We start from the raw sequence: 15,017 nt of genomic DNA, 5'->3' as shown, positions 1-15,017 counted from the left end.
AACTTATCATTTTCTCATTACAACTCATGTACAAGTTGACTTTAAAGAGATTTCCAAAACAACAGAAAAACGATTCACATACAAGTTGAATATTAAAGATCTTTAAATTAAAAAAGAATCAACTATTAAACATACCTGATATTTTAATTCTGTCCGTGTCTCGCTCTATGTATGCTTATATATAGACTTTTCTCAATACTTCAAAGTTGCCATTTTATCATTCTAATAATTATTTTCAAAAATGGCCGAGAAAATGTTCAAAGCATTGTTGTGGGCTTTTGCCACGGCGGTTGTAATGGCCGAGGCGGTTCGTGGACAACGAGTGCCTTGCTATTTCGTATTCGGAGACTCCGTCTTCGACAATGGTAACAACAATGACTTGGATACATTGGCCAAAGTCAACTATTCGCCTTACGGTATTGATTTTGCTAGAGGTCCTACCGGCCGGTTCAGCAATGGTCGTAATATTCCCGACTTTATTGGTTAGTCCCAGTTTTGGTCTATCTCTTTGCCAATATTATTTTGGATGAAATTGTTAATATACATTTCTAAGTAATGTTTAAAGAGAAAAGTAGCACAAAGTTTTATTTGCCTAGCTTAAAGTTTCGAATGTAGATATTATTTGTTTTAGCTAATATCAAATTATGAACAATGGAATTAAAAAAAACTTGGTAATATATTAATCCAAAAACAAAATTGGTAAACATATATATGTAAAAAAGGTTAGGTATATATAAGAACTAAGTAAATTATAACTTATAAGGAATATTATTTTACTAGATGGATAAAGTTTTTTTACCAGGTTTCGTCATACGTAAAATATATTGCAGAATAAGTTTTCCAAAATATGAGAATGTTCCGATAAAAAACTACAAAACATGAAAAATGTATATTTTTTTAATTTTAACTATGATATATATTTTGAAACATGATTTTCAACGATGTGTTTTTTTCAGCTAAAGAAGTGGGATTTAAATATGACATTCCACCATTCATCAGAGCGTCGACGGAACAAGCTCACACCGGAATAAACTACGCTTCTGGTGGTGCCGGACTTCTCGAAGAAACTAGCCAACATTTAGTAAGAACAGAATCAACTTAAGACTTAAGAGCGAGAGCTAAAAACAAAAATACTTTTACATTTTTTTTTTTCTGGTATTTCGTTAATGGATGAGTTTTCTTTCCAGGTAAAGTATAAATCATGTGATTTATCAAATTATTATTAAAAAAAAACTCACATCATGAATCACAAGGAATCAAATTATAAACTATACTATTACATGTTTTAGGTGACTAAGAATAATAATGTGGTCCAGGGAACTAATCATTTGACTTTAATTGATTTGCTTTTCTGGCAGGGGACGTTAAAATCACTCATGTATTTAAAACTTAAATTAATTACCTATGGATTATGATATATTCTTTTTGACAAATATATATAGGGTGAAAGAATCAGTTTTGAAAAGCAAATAACGAATCACCGGAACATGATTTTGACGGCGGGAGTTCCACCGGAGAAGCTTAAGAAGTGTCTATATACAATTAATATTGGAAGCAATGATTATCTCAACAACTATTTCATGCCGGCTCCATACACTACCAATGGCAATTTCAGTTTCGATGGATATGCTGATTATCTAATTCGAAGTTATCGCTCTTATTTGAAGGTATAAGACTGTATATGCTAAGATCTTAAGAAAAAAACTAATATAGGAAGGTAGAAATGATGGAGTAGATTGGATATTTTTCTCTAAAATAAACTCCTAATCATATATCTTTAAGTACATTAATTAATTTAGTTGAACGATACATTTTTGTGTTTAGTCATTGTACGTCTTAGGAGCAAGGAAAGTGGCGGTGTTTGGGGTGAGTAAGCTTGGGTGCACGCCGCGGATGATTGCCTCCCATGGTGGAGGTAAAGGCTGCGCTGCTGAAGTAAACAAAGCAGTCGAACCTTTCAACAAGAACCTCAAAGCTCTCGTATTTGAATTCAATAGAAACTTTGCTGATGCTAAGTTCACCTTCGTTGATCTTTTCAGCAGCCAAAACCCTATTGAGTATTTCATTTTAGGTAAGTACACTATAAATATTAAGGGTCCCAAATATTAATCTCACTGCATTTTTGACCTAATAGGAAAAATTCCAAAATAATACATTTTGTGAAATATTATCATCATGACTGTTACTTACAAAAGCTATTTATTAAAAACCACACGTGCACACAAAACTTTATATAAATATCTTGGATAAGAACGTTTTAAAGTGTATTTGTTTCTTATACTAAAAACAGAAAATACTGTAGTTTGTTTTGTAACAAATTAAATTTCAAGATTTGACCAATTAGAAAAAAAAATTTTCATAGTAACATAATTGCAAAAACTTTTTTTTTAAATTCTGTTCCTTAATTAGTTAAATCATTAATATATCACATATAATTTTGTAGGGTTTACGGTAACAGACAAAAGTTGTTGTACGGTAGAATCAGGGCAAGAACTTTGTGCGGCAAATAAACCGGCTTGTCCGAATCGAGGACAGTACGTGTACTGGGACAATGTCCACAGCACAGAAGCAGCTAATAAGGTTGTTGCAGAGGCTGCGTTTGTCGGACTCATTACGTCTCCTTACAGTATTTTACTGCTTACACTATAATATATATATATTTTTTTTAAATGTAATGTTAAATTATATTCAAAAGAAAAATATAACGTTTTTACAACTTGTGCATCGGATTGCTGAAAAAATATAAGCTAAAAGAAAGCTAAACGAAAGTTAAACGTTTCCAAGTACAAACTTCGATTTAACTCCGAGCTTTGATCCAAGATTGGTAGGCTGCCTCATATCGCATATCACCCTTTATGCGAATTGACGATATTTGGTTCTTTACACTATAATATTGCTAGTAAAGCCTGAAAAGATATCATTATCCTTCCAAATACCTTGCAATAATTTAAAATTAGTATTGCTAAATTGTTGCAAAATGCAACCATACTTTCATTGCAAGATCATACCAAATGTTCTAATGGAGAAGGACGATCTCTAAATTCTATAGCAATTTTTTTTTGTTTGTTTAAATGCTAATTCTGTAGTAATTTTATTATAGTAAAAACAATAATATATATAGTTTATGTGTGAATTTGTTATTACAATTCAATAATCACAACAATATAAGTAGAATTCAAATGAAAATGCATAAATATTTGTATACGTCATGTATATAAAAAGAGACAAGCCTAGATATCGTCATAAAAGTGTTTCTTGAAGGCCTCCATGTGAGCCACCTGTAGACACGTAGCAAGAATCACCGAGCCATCTTCGTTTTGATCCGGCAAGATCAGCGAGTCGCCGTCGAAATCATGCGTGCCTGGTCCCGTGTAGAACTCCTTGCCCCATCCGAAATCAAGGCCATACATTGGCAAAGTTAACCAGCTAACCAATCCAAGATTAGGGTTTCCATAGAATGGACCTTCCGCGCTTCCCAAGGCATGTAGGTCTTGAAACTTCTTCAGATCTTCTTGGTTCTTAAGATACTCTATCCCAATCATCACGTATTCGTTTGTTACATTCTTTATGGCTTTACTGATTAAACTTGCCGCGAAACCCAATTCATTCGATATCAGTTCGCCTATACGCATAACAACATTATCGAAATTAACTCAAAAAATCAATACATACTAGGTAATGCATGTAAACACAATCTCAGCTATTTAGGATAAATTCTCAAATATAACTAATTACTGAAGTTGGAATTTCAAAGTAATGAACAAAACATAAATTTTATTTAGGAGATTAAATTAAAAAATTTTAAAAGTGTAATTCAATTTTTATTTTTATTCTCAAATTCACAAAACAAAACAAATTTCTATGAATAGTAATAGAAAAAAAAACGTACCTGAGGTGCTTGCTGCGACCACGTCAAGAGTAGCATTGCCGAAGTAGCCACGGGGCAGAGGTGGCTGCATCCGACTACGAGTATCTATACAGATTCCTAGAGCCGTGGGTTGCTCCGGAGAATGGCCACGTGCTTTACACGCGCACCTCCACACGTGTCCCGTGACGGTCTCGTACCGTGTAAACCCTTTCGCTGGGTCAGCGTATTTGCTTGCGTTCGCTTTACTTCTTAGCTTCTCCAGCTGAGATTTGCTCAGTTTTAGCATGACAACAATCGTCTTCTTCTTTCTCTCTTCTACATTGTCCGTTTCTCCGATCAAAAACGGTGGCTGATCAAACTCTTTGTGATCGAACTTTGGCGGCGACTCAAACGGTGGGAGAGGTTCACCAGCCCAGAGGATTTTCCGGTCTAGAAATGGAACGGTTTCTAAAGGTTCACCGCGCGCTAGTCTTCCCCATTCCGATATTAAGTGAAGCGCGCTTTGGCCATCGACGATCGCGTGGGAAACGTTGACGCTAAGGCTTAATCCACCGCATTTGAATTTGGTAAGCTGAGCTAAAAATAGAGGAATCGTTTCGATAGGGTTTTTATAGTTTACTTGCGGCATAAGATTCTCGAATTCCGGCGTAGGAGAGAAATCTTTGAAATCCGAAAGCTTTCCTTCGGATTCCGCTTCGATGAATTCCACTCCCTCGGCGTTACAATTGAGCTCGAATCGCCCCCGAGGGAGCCATCTGAGACGGCCAGCCATGGGGTAAAAATGGACTAGCACACGGCTCAACGACTCTTTTAGGGTTTCGACTACATTGCCTTGGAAAGATTCAGATGGCTTATCATAGAAATAAAGGGTGGGAATGTGAGTTATTGTACCAACTTGATCCCACTCGGCTAGTGGAAACCGACCGGTCCACGTTGGTTCGGCCGGTACTATAGTGTAAGATTTTCTAAAAATTATGGGAGCCATAACACAAACACCCTTTCTTTTCTCTTCTCTTTTTGAAGTTCGTGCTAAAGTAATGTTTATATAGTATATTGAATCATATGGATTAATCGTATTTTAATTTGTAGCAGTTGGTCAAAAATGTTTTTCTCGTGGTTAAGTTTGTTACCTTGTAAGCAGCTCAATTAGTGGAAGTGATAATAAGGTTTAGTTTTGTTGGTTATATGATCATGCGTATTGTCCTTTTTCTCTATTTTGTTCACATTATCGACAAATATATAATATCCCATGAAAAAAAAAAAAAAAAATTCATATATCATGAGGTATGAACCTTGTTTGAAAAATCGCTAGGCGCTAGTCGGGCGCTCGGCATGGGCCTAGCGATTAATCGGAAAATCGGATTAAAATCGAGGATTAATCGGGGATTAGTATTAGGGTTATTTTAATATTCTTAAAACATATCAATCCAATATTATTTTCAAAATTGCAGTAAATACATAAAAATGTATTTTTGAGACAAATTTTTATGATTTTTATTACAAATTTATGATTTTTATTAAAATTTGAACATAAGTTATTGTAAAACATTACAAAGTCCCAATTCAAATGATTGAATAACAAAAATTAAAAGTTTTTTTATACTAGCAATCTAAAAATAATCGGGGTATGTAAGATTAGGCGGAGAATAATCGGATTAGGCGGGAAGTAATCGGATTAGGCGGAGAGTAATCGGGTGACTGATTTCTTTAGAGGATTAGTCATTAATCGAGGCGGATAGGGTGGGCCTAGCGATTAAGCGGGGAGTAATCGGGTCTAGGCGGGGATTTTTAGAACAAGGGGTATGAACATATTTTAACAAAAAAATAAATGAGGTATGAACATGTAAACCTAAAATTCATATCAAAATTAGGAAATGTGTTCTATGTTTTTTCATAAATGAATATAGTGTAAATCTAAGCCAGTAATACCAAAGTAAAAATTCTAAACTATATTCATTTATAAAAAAAAACTAATATGTTTATTTTTAGTTTTTACAAATTAATACAACACTCCCAGTAGCTTGCAGTCACTAGCTTTGCCTTAATGGGTAGTGCGTGGGCCTTTAAAAGCCCAATATTGGTGGTATATTAATAAACCCTAGTTAAAACCCGACCGACTAAACCCGGACCAAAACCCGGACCCGACTGGATCTTCTCTTACTTGAGAATTATTCTTCTTCTTCTTCTTCTTTAGACCCGAGCTCTCTCACACACAAACGGTAATGGAAGGCGATCAAGAGACGGAGGTTTATACTTTGGTGGCAAGGAAACCTTCCTTCGATCTCCCAACAGCTTGCCCTAATTGTCTTCCTGCTTACATATACCTCAAACTAGCCCAGCTTCCTTTTGAACTTGCGTTCAATTCAACCTTCCCTGATTCAGGTTCGCTTCGTAGTTTGGTTTTTAGATTAAGGTTTTGGTTGCGTGATGTGTATGTGCTGGAATTGCTCATTGTTAATTCTATTAGCTTGAGGATTGAGATTCGAAGCTCTTGCCTCGTCGGTTAATCAGAGCTTAAATTAGGTTTTTAGGTATCCTTTGTTCACTGATATACAGATTTTTTGCATTAGATAATTGAAGTTTTGTTTATTTGAGTATTGATCATGTTATCATTTGTTTTTGTTTTGGTGGTGTTATGTAGATGAACTGCCGTACTTTGAAAGTGGAACATATGTTGCATATAACAATGAAGATGGAGGAGTCATTGAAAAACTGAAGAAAGATGGGATTGTTAATCTGGACTCTCAGCTTCAGTCTCTTCCGGATTATTTGTCGTTGAAGGCTCTTATTGTTTCTTGGCTGGAAGAAGCGCTTACCTATGAGATATGGGTTGGTACCGAGGGGATATCTACTACGAAAATCTACTATTCAGATCTTCCTTGGGTGATCAGCAAGGTTCTGTTTTATAAGCAGACATACTTGGCCAAGAACCGTTTAGGAATCACCAAAGAAAACGCAGAGCAAAGAGAAAAACAGGTCGGCTTTGCTTAAGTTGTGGTTTATATTTTTGAACATTTGAACTAGTTACTAAAGTTCTTAGTCTTAAAAATGAACAGATATACAAGAGAGCAAGTGAGGCATATGAAGCCTTGTCGACTAGGTTAGGCGAGCAGAAGTTTCTCTTTGAAGACAGGTATTGCAATCACATTGATGAACTGGATTCTTTCTCTTTAGCCTTTTATAAAAGATTGACAATGTTTCTCTTATTCTCTTCCCACAGGCCATCGAGTTTGGATGCTTTCTTACTCTCGCACATGCTTTTTATTATCCAAGCATTACCGGTGAGCAGCTTTAGATTTCTCCTATACACTTTTCAGTTATTGGTTTATCTGGTAGAATCCAGCCTTGGAACTATTTAGATGAAGTAGTTTTCGTGATGTCAGGTAACATCTGTGCTTCGGTGCAAACTCCTGGAACATAGTAATCTTGTGAGATATGCTGAGAAACTTAAGTCAGAGTTCCTTGAAGCTTCTTCTTCATCTCCTTCACCTCCACTTCACTCATTCCCTTCCTCATTTCCAAGAAAGAGTAAGACACATCCTACCTTCAACGTCCATATCATGTACTCTTCATATGTCATATTATATATCGGTCATATATGCAACATTAATTGGATATGTTTAAGCCTGTGAAGTAATGAATTTCATCTGTTGTTCAGGTTCGAAGCCAAAGGGCAAACCAAAGGTGGAAAAGACCGAAGAGGAGAAAAAATTTAAGAAAAGAGCAAGATTCTTTCTAGCTGCTCAGTTTCTAGCCGTCGTCGTTTACGTATCAGTAATGGGAGGAGGTAGTTCTGAGGAACTGGAGTATGAAGATGAAGATGACTAAACTGAAGCTTCTCTTATTAAATGGACCGGTAACTCTCAGGCAAACACTTCTTAGACTAAGAATAATCTCTACGCTTTTTTTCTTGAACTCTTGGTTATGGAGCGGATTACAGATGTGAGATTAGTCGTTTTTGTTCTGAAGGAGATTCTATTGGCTTTTATATAAATTTCATTGGTTTTTAAGACAATGTACTAGCAGGTAGCCACATTAAGGGAACCGGTTCACCGGATAAAATACCGAAATGTGGTAGACCAGAACCCAAAATTAGAAGACTCTTGATACATCCTCAAAATCAACTGAACTAACTCTATTTGTCTTACTAATAATACAAATCTCATCCATCTAAGAAACTATCTTCTGATAGCAAAAGATGATGCCAAAAACCTACCTAATTCTAAACTCTCTAAAACCAAATAAATTTAATAACAAGTACTAGGAATTGAAATTTACATCCGCGGGCTGCTGCTCCGACGTATCGTCCGCTGGTTGGTTAACAAGCTTTGAGTGTTCATCGGCCGAGTTGATGGAAAACTCAGCGAGTGAACTCACTGCAACAGACATTCCATGGCAGAGAACCTTCACAGCAACCTCTGCAAGTTTCTCAGCAGTCATCACAACATCTTCTTCTAGCTTATCAGCCACCACAAGGTCCATGCTTTCTGACCCGGAATATCTCCTTGACCCGCTTCCACTCCAATTTGGATCTTCTCTAACTTGCCTTGCATATATTGAACCCATCCCTGAGGCAAAGAACTCAAGTTTGTCCAAAACCGGTTTCTCGTTCAAGCTGTTAAGCAACCTTGCCCATTGAATGCAGACTCGGTATATCGGGTGAGGACATGAGGATAATCTAACTTTCTCGGGGTCAGGATCACATCTGAAACATCTGAGAAGCCAACCAGATAATGCTTTCATATAGGATCTCTGAGAGGTGATCCAGAATTCAAAACAGGCTCTCCAGTTTCGAAGCTGAGCTTCAAGATTCAAAGCAGATTGAGCTAATCTTTGAGAGTTAATAGCCTCTGGCAATATTGGAGGTTGTCTCTTCTTGTGACGTTTTGAAACTGGTGTCCCTGCAAGTAACAGTTTGGCTTCGTCTAGTGTTCGTTTCTGTATCTGGTGACTTTCTGCCATCACTTTCCACATCCTTGTTAATCTGTTATGATCATAATTACCATTTGTCAATCTTAGTGTTAAGAGAAACTGAAGAAGAAGAAGTTGTTTGTGTTACCCTTCAACGAGCTCAAGAAGCTGAGGCAATAGTTCTTGGTCACGAAGAGTCTCGATTCTTTTGGAGATGGATTCAATCGAGTGTATTGACACCTTGATCTGTGTGTCTAGATCTCTGATTGTAGCCCTCGTTTTATCAACCGCAAGCGGATCATCTCCTTTCACGTCCTGATTCCTCAGCTGCATGCATTTCTTCTCATATGCTCTTCGAACACGTTCTCCAGACTGTTACAACAACACAACAGAGATTAATATAATTGAGATTACGGTAGTCACTAGTTGCTTATATCTCTTGTTACTTACCCTAACTTCATCGTAGAGTTTCTTCTCCCACGCGAAAAGTCTGTCCAATGTTGTTTGGTGGCTACCAGAAATCATGCAAGATTCATCTGAAACATCGCTTCTGCTTTCAGACCCGCTCTCTCTCGAACCACCAGAAGAAGTGATCAAGAATCTTGACGAGGAAGATCTTGATGAACCCGAGCGGAACAACGCTACTGGATTCAGCATTTTCCTGGCTACAAAACACATAAAATAGGACTTCATATATAAGTCAAGTCATAAAACAGAAAAATATTGCAACATTTTTCATAAACTTACCACTATGGTCATTGGAGGATGAAGTGTATTGAGCTCTACTAGCTTCCAATAGCCCTGAAACTTCCTTAGCCGCATCACAAATGGTTGTGAACTGATCTTCAAGATCTTTGATTACTTCAGCCATGCTAGTTGGTCTCCGGTTCACATATACCGTGAAACCTGTCGTCTTTGCATCATCTCTAACACCAACAACATTCTTCATCTCTTGAACCTTACCTACTCCAACAACATTCCCTGTAGTTTCTCCTCCTCTAGATACCTCAGCTTTTCGCTGTTCTTGCGTTGGAGCAACGCATTTCTCATCTCCCTCATTCTCAGATTCACACCCGCTATCCGTAAACTCATCATCCTCATCTTCATCCTCGTCCTCATCCTCGTCCTCATCAACATCTTCAACTTTAACTTCCTCATTGCAACAACTCTTATCAACTTTACCTCTACTCTCTTCCGTTGCTTTCGGATTCGGATTATGATTCTGAAACCGCACATTCACAGGTTCAGGTTCATTAGGTTCATCATCTTCTTCCAAATCCGGAATCCCTTCTTCCTCTCTAACACGTCTCAACCCTCTAATCTCATCATCTATACCACTCCTATTATCAACACTTCCTCTATCATAACTATTATATCCATAATATTCCAATGACGAAAACGGATTCCAAAAGAAATCCCACTGCGAATTCTGCGGTGAAGGAGGAGGAATGTTATGACTACTTAACCTTTGCTCAGGAGAACTCAACGGATTCCAAAACGAAGATGAAGTAGACGCAGAAGTATTCATATTCATATTCATATTCATTCCAAAGAAACCATCTGCTTCACCATATTGGTTACTAGGTGGTGAAAATGTCTCGACTCTAAACGTTTCAGGAGATCTCTGTTCTACTCTAACCGGTCTACTTCTATTAGCCATCAAGTAATTCGCTTTCACATTCGATCTTGGCCTACTCTGAATCATTTTCGGAGGAATCGAAGAAGGCGAAATCGAGATGAACTCACCGCTATTACTACTACGGCTGCTGCGGTTGCGGCGGCTTGGTGGTATTCTCTTAACAGGAGTGACGAATGAGTCTTGACTCATCGGAAGAACAAACTCATTGTTGTTGTCTCCTTGGATAATAAAGTCATGGAGAGCATCAGAGACATTTCTAAGAGAGTGAATATAAGCAATGTGACCAGAAGCAAACTTAGTTCTATGTTCTATAGCTTGTTTGATGAAACGTTTCCTGTCTTTACAGATCTGAACTGCTTCTTCATCATCTAACTTCGAATGAGAACATCCCATTTCTCTCTACTCTTCTCTTTTGAGCTCAAATCCAGAGCTCAAGACTCATACAAAAGCTATGAACCAAGTGAGAACAGAACAAACTAAAGACATAACTATGTCTTAACTTACATTAACTGAGAAAAAGACATTAAGAAGATTCTTTGCTTAGTTTACAAGACAAAGCTCTTTAATCCTTAAACCCTCTTCAAGAATGAGTGTAAAATCTAAAACCCATGAAGAGATTTTGCTGGTTTACTATGAAAAAGGTGAGATTTTTACTCAGAATGACAGAAACTCAGATGAGAAATTGTGTAAGATCTTGGATTTGGTCTAGTGAAAATGCCAAAAGTGATGAGCAAACCCAGAAAAGAAGTTATTGAAGAAAGAGAGAGAGAGAAGGCAAAGAAGAAGAAAAAAAACCTAATAATGAGTCAAAAGGGACTGGAGGAGCGTGAGGATACACAGTAGAGAGAGAGAGAGACGTTGGAGAAAACAACGGTCAAAATTATTGTCGGATTTTGAAGGAGAGAGAATGAAAGAAATAGTGAAGTCAAGACTCACAATCAAGAAGTTGAAGAAGAAGACAGAACCAACATTAAAAGAAATAAATTTTGTTTTTGTTTTTGGTCGAAATTAAAAGAAATGATTAATTAATAAATAAATAAAGTGAATGGAAAATGGTTAACCTAAATTTAATAAAGCTACGAAGAATATATATTGGCTAAGAGAAAGACGGGACACGGAATACGACTTGCTTATTTTGTTTCTATCCTCGCTTTTCATGTTTATTTTCGATTTTGCCATTCTCAAATATTTCTTGTCTTTTTCTTGTACTTTATGATGTTATGGCATAATCTATTGATGTTATTGTTAACATTTCATTTATTTTCATACCTCAGTTGTTATACTGATATTAATTTCAATCTTATAATAACATGAAAAGAAACAACGATGCGATCAGTGTAAACTACTAAATTATATACTGATATACATTTTTTTAATAATGATTTATTTGGTAACTGATAAACTACATAAGTTTTATTTTTTTAGTTTTACTGATCTATTTATTTTTGTGGAGTGGTAATATCTTTTTTCTTTTTTTTTTGTCATTCTACTATGATAGTGATAAAATTTAACAGAAATTCAATATTTACAAAAGCAAATTTGAATTACTTTTGCTTGATAATTTCATTCGAGGACAAATTTTACTTGCATGGTGGATTGTTTTATTTGCATGGTGGATTGTTTTGTGTAAAATGAAATCATTCGTAAGCATGGGTGATTTCGTAAATACATAAGCATCACCAGTGGGAAAATACGTTGGAAAAATTTAGGAAAAGCAACAAAAAGAAAGGACCGGCCTGTAAAGTAAAAGACACGATCTGGACCCACATTCTTAAAAGATACTATCATCAAATGCCTCGATACCTGATACTTCTTTTTTAGTCCTTGGGTATTTTACATAATTACGAAGCTGCCATCAACTTTAAGAACTAGAATTTTGGCCCAATCTGTTTTACTGGGCCAGGCATTTAGAGTCATATCTAGCCCAGTGGACATTATTATCCTAAATTTTAGGCATGGGCTTTCCGTTAACCGGTTGGGTCCATTCGGTTTCGGTTCTTTCGGTTTCAAAATTTAGTATCCATTCGGTTATTTTGAAATTTCGGTTCGGTTTCGGTTCGGTTCCGGTTTTTTCGGTTTTAAAATTTAGTATCCATTCGGTTATTTTGCTTAGGATATTTTCGGATATTTCAGTTATTTTTGAGTATTTTCGGATATTTTCGGATATTTTTGGATATATTTCGGTTATTTTCGAGTATTTTTACTATTTATATATATTTTTCAAGTATTTTTGATTATTTGGTTTATAAATAACTAACTATTTTGAAAATATAATTGTATTTCGGGTATTTCGGTTACCCGAAATATTTTGGTTCGGTACCGATTTGGTTACGGTTATTTCGGTTAGAGAATTTAGCATCCATTCGGTTATTTTCAAATTTTTGGTTCGGTTCGGTTCGGTTTTTTTTTCTTCGATTTCGGTTCGGTACATTCGGTTCGGTTTATTTGCCCAGGACTACTAAATTTAATTTAAATTCAGTGACAATGCCACACCACATGTTTGACTAATTTAAAAGCTTAAACCAACCATAGGAGTTATAGGCTACGTACTAGGAGTTTTGTTCAATTTTGACATGTTTCTGGTTTCATGGTATGTGATTCAATGCAAGTTTTTTTTCTTATCTGGAAAAAAATGTTATACAAATTGCAAACCCAAATCGGTTTGGATTGGATACAACATATATATAGTTTGAGTGAAGTGGTATCATATAATCTAATCGTGTTTTTCACTGTGTACCTATCATTATAAGACAATTGTCTCTTGTCTTTGACCCCATTTTCTTAATTCCAAAGGGCAATATGATGATGCACTTATTCGGATTTGTTCTACATGTATGTTGTGTATATAGATATGGTTGTTACTTTGTTACTTTGCATCAATTCTATCATATCACTCAGAGGCGAGAAATATCTTATATATATTCTTGATCGTACAACGATATGGTCTTCTTTTGTAAAGATATGATTATGATAATATTTAACGAGTTAAGTATACAATTAAGCTTGACCAGTACCTCATTGGTAATTTAGTTCTTGCATTGCACTTTCATACCACTTTAGCAACTTTTCTCAAAAATATTATATGTTGGCACACAATAGGCGTCCATTATCATATTTATGTTTATTCTAATGCATCACGATAACTTATCCAACAATATTTTACTTCATATTCGTGTATCATTTTATACAATAAACATAAAAGTTTAGACCGATCAACAGATCCCAGCCCACCTAAGCTTTTAGAAATCTATTGGTTAGATGCTTACATTTAACAATTCTACTAAAATCAACTATAATTAATTACGGATTTTGCCCTTTTTTATAATGGCATTTATGGATTTTGACCTTTTTTGAATAATTTATAGATTTTGCCCTTTTTTAGGCTCCAAAAATATGGTTTCTCAAAAATATTATATGTTGGCACACAATAGGCGTCCATTATCATATTTATGTTTATTCTAATGCATCACGATAACTTATCCAACAATATTTTACTTCATATTCGTGTATCATTTTATACAATAAACTTAAAAGTTTAGACCGATCAACAGATCCCAGCCCACCTAAGCTTTTAGAAATCTATTGGTTAGATGCTTACATTTAACAATTCTACTAAAATCAACTATGAAATAAATCCCATATTGTAAAAATGATTTGTCTAATAATTAACTAAATCTAATCTTAAATCAAATATTAAACTAATTTCTGCCTTCGCTAAATAAAATCTTCAAAATAAAGAATTAAGTTCATGGATAAAAGGGTTTTATGGAAAGAAATCCATTAGAAATGATGTAAAGAGAGATGAATTCTTGTAGTGATCGAAGTCCGAAAATGAAATGTTTTCAATAATGACAAAAGGGTGGAGAAAACTGAAAATAGTAAGTTACTATTCTGAGCAAAAGTTCCACAGATTCAGGAACTATTATTTTAATGTATCAGGTGGTAGAACGAATATAAATAGAGAATTATCAATAGCCATATAAATAAGTATACCACCACTTTTCTAAACACGAAAGAGGTTTCCTTATTATGACAACTAGGTGAGTTCCACGCTACGCACGGGCTTATGTTTAGCTATGATGGTTTATAGTATTATTTTTTCTTTTTCATTCATTCTACAAATTTGTAGATTTTTAATATTATTTTCATATGAAAGTATGAAACTATTAAATATTATATTGTATAATTAATAAATTTTGTAAAATTCACAAGTCTGAATTATAGATGAAAATAGAGTTCTTAAGTTTGTGAGAGTATTAAGAGAATTGAAAATAAATAAAAGGTCATCAATGTGAGATATGTGCTTATCATCATATTGTCAATATTGCCATTCGTCGAAAGATTTGTTTTTTTACTTGTGCGCTTTAGTTTGAGGTAAATCAACATCACGAGTTTTCTCTTTCACCAAAATAATTTGAACTTCATCTATAACCAGAAAGAAGAATAATATTGTTCATGGGTTGTGTTTCTATTAAACCTTCTGCTAACTTTGTCTCTAAACCCAAGAACTCAGCTTCATGTATGCAAGCCAATTCATGAAACTACTATTTGCCACATAGAACCTACAATCAATCACTTTATTCAATTTAACTACAACAA

General features: G+C 35.3%; 4 protein-coding genes across 4 annotated transcripts; 2 read left to right on the top strand and 2 right to left on the bottom strand.

The window, feature by feature from the left end:
- Nucleotides 1-211: 211 nt before the first annotated feature.
- On the top strand, nt 212-2,741 carry LOC9320245 (GDSL esterase/lipase At2g19060). The gene is made up of 5 exons (XM_002886197.2): nt 212-482; nt 957-1,081; nt 1,443-1,667; nt 1,825-2,071; nt 2,444-2,741. Exons 1-5 carry the CDS (start codon nt 242-244, stop codon nt 2,647-2,649), a joined length of 1,044 nt encoding a protein of 347 aa, XP_002886243.1. The 5' UTR covers nt 212-241; the 3' UTR covers nt 2,650-2,741.
- Nucleotides 2,742-3,094: 353 nt separating this feature from the next.
- Nucleotides 3,095-4,894, bottom strand: LOC9322309 (spermidine hydroxycinnamoyl transferase). The gene is made up of 2 exons (XM_002884132.2): nt 3,890-4,894; nt 3,095-3,622 (listed from the first exon to the last, which is right to left on the bottom strand). The coding sequence occupies exons 1-2, from the start codon at nt 4,851-4,853 to the stop codon at nt 3,231-3,233; spliced, it is 1,356 nt and encodes a 451-aa protein (XP_002884178.1). The 5' UTR covers nt 4,854-4,894; the 3' UTR covers nt 3,095-3,230.
- Nucleotides 4,895-6,029: 1,135 nt separating this feature from the next.
- Nucleotides 6,030-7,878, top strand: LOC9320244 (mitochondrial outer membrane import complex protein METAXIN). Its single transcript, XM_021032199.1, has 6 exons — nt 6,030-6,250; nt 6,510-6,844; nt 6,925-7,001; nt 7,089-7,149; nt 7,252-7,396; nt 7,527-7,878. The coding sequence occupies exons 1-6, from the start codon at nt 6,091-6,093 to the stop codon at nt 7,694-7,696; spliced, it is 948 nt and encodes a 315-aa protein (XP_020887858.1). The 5' UTR covers nt 6,030-6,090; the 3' UTR covers nt 7,697-7,878.
- An 80-nt stretch (nt 7,879-7,958) lies between these two features.
- LOC9322308 lies at nt 7,959-11,372 on the bottom strand. Its single transcript, XM_021032198.1, has 4 exons — nt 9,527-11,372; nt 9,230-9,444; nt 8,928-9,151; nt 7,959-8,852 (listed from the first exon to the last, which is right to left on the bottom strand). The coding sequence occupies exons 1-4, from the start codon at nt 10,809-10,811 to the stop codon at nt 8,129-8,131; spliced, it is 2,448 nt and encodes an 815-aa protein (XP_020887857.1). The 5' UTR covers nt 10,812-11,372; the 3' UTR covers nt 7,959-8,128.
- Between the last annotated feature and the right edge of the window lie 3,645 nt (nt 11,373-15,017).

Source organism: Arabidopsis lyrata (genome assembly GCF_000004255.2).
Source record: "Arabidopsis lyrata subsp. lyrata unplaced genomic scaffold ARALYscaffold_3, whole genome shotgun sequence".
In the NCBI taxonomy this organism is placed as follows: domain Eukaryota; kingdom Viridiplantae; phylum Streptophyta; class Magnoliopsida; order Brassicales; family Brassicaceae; genus Arabidopsis; species Arabidopsis lyrata.
Note: the sequence above shows the minus strand (reverse complement) of the source record. Positions and strands in the feature narration are given on the sequence as shown.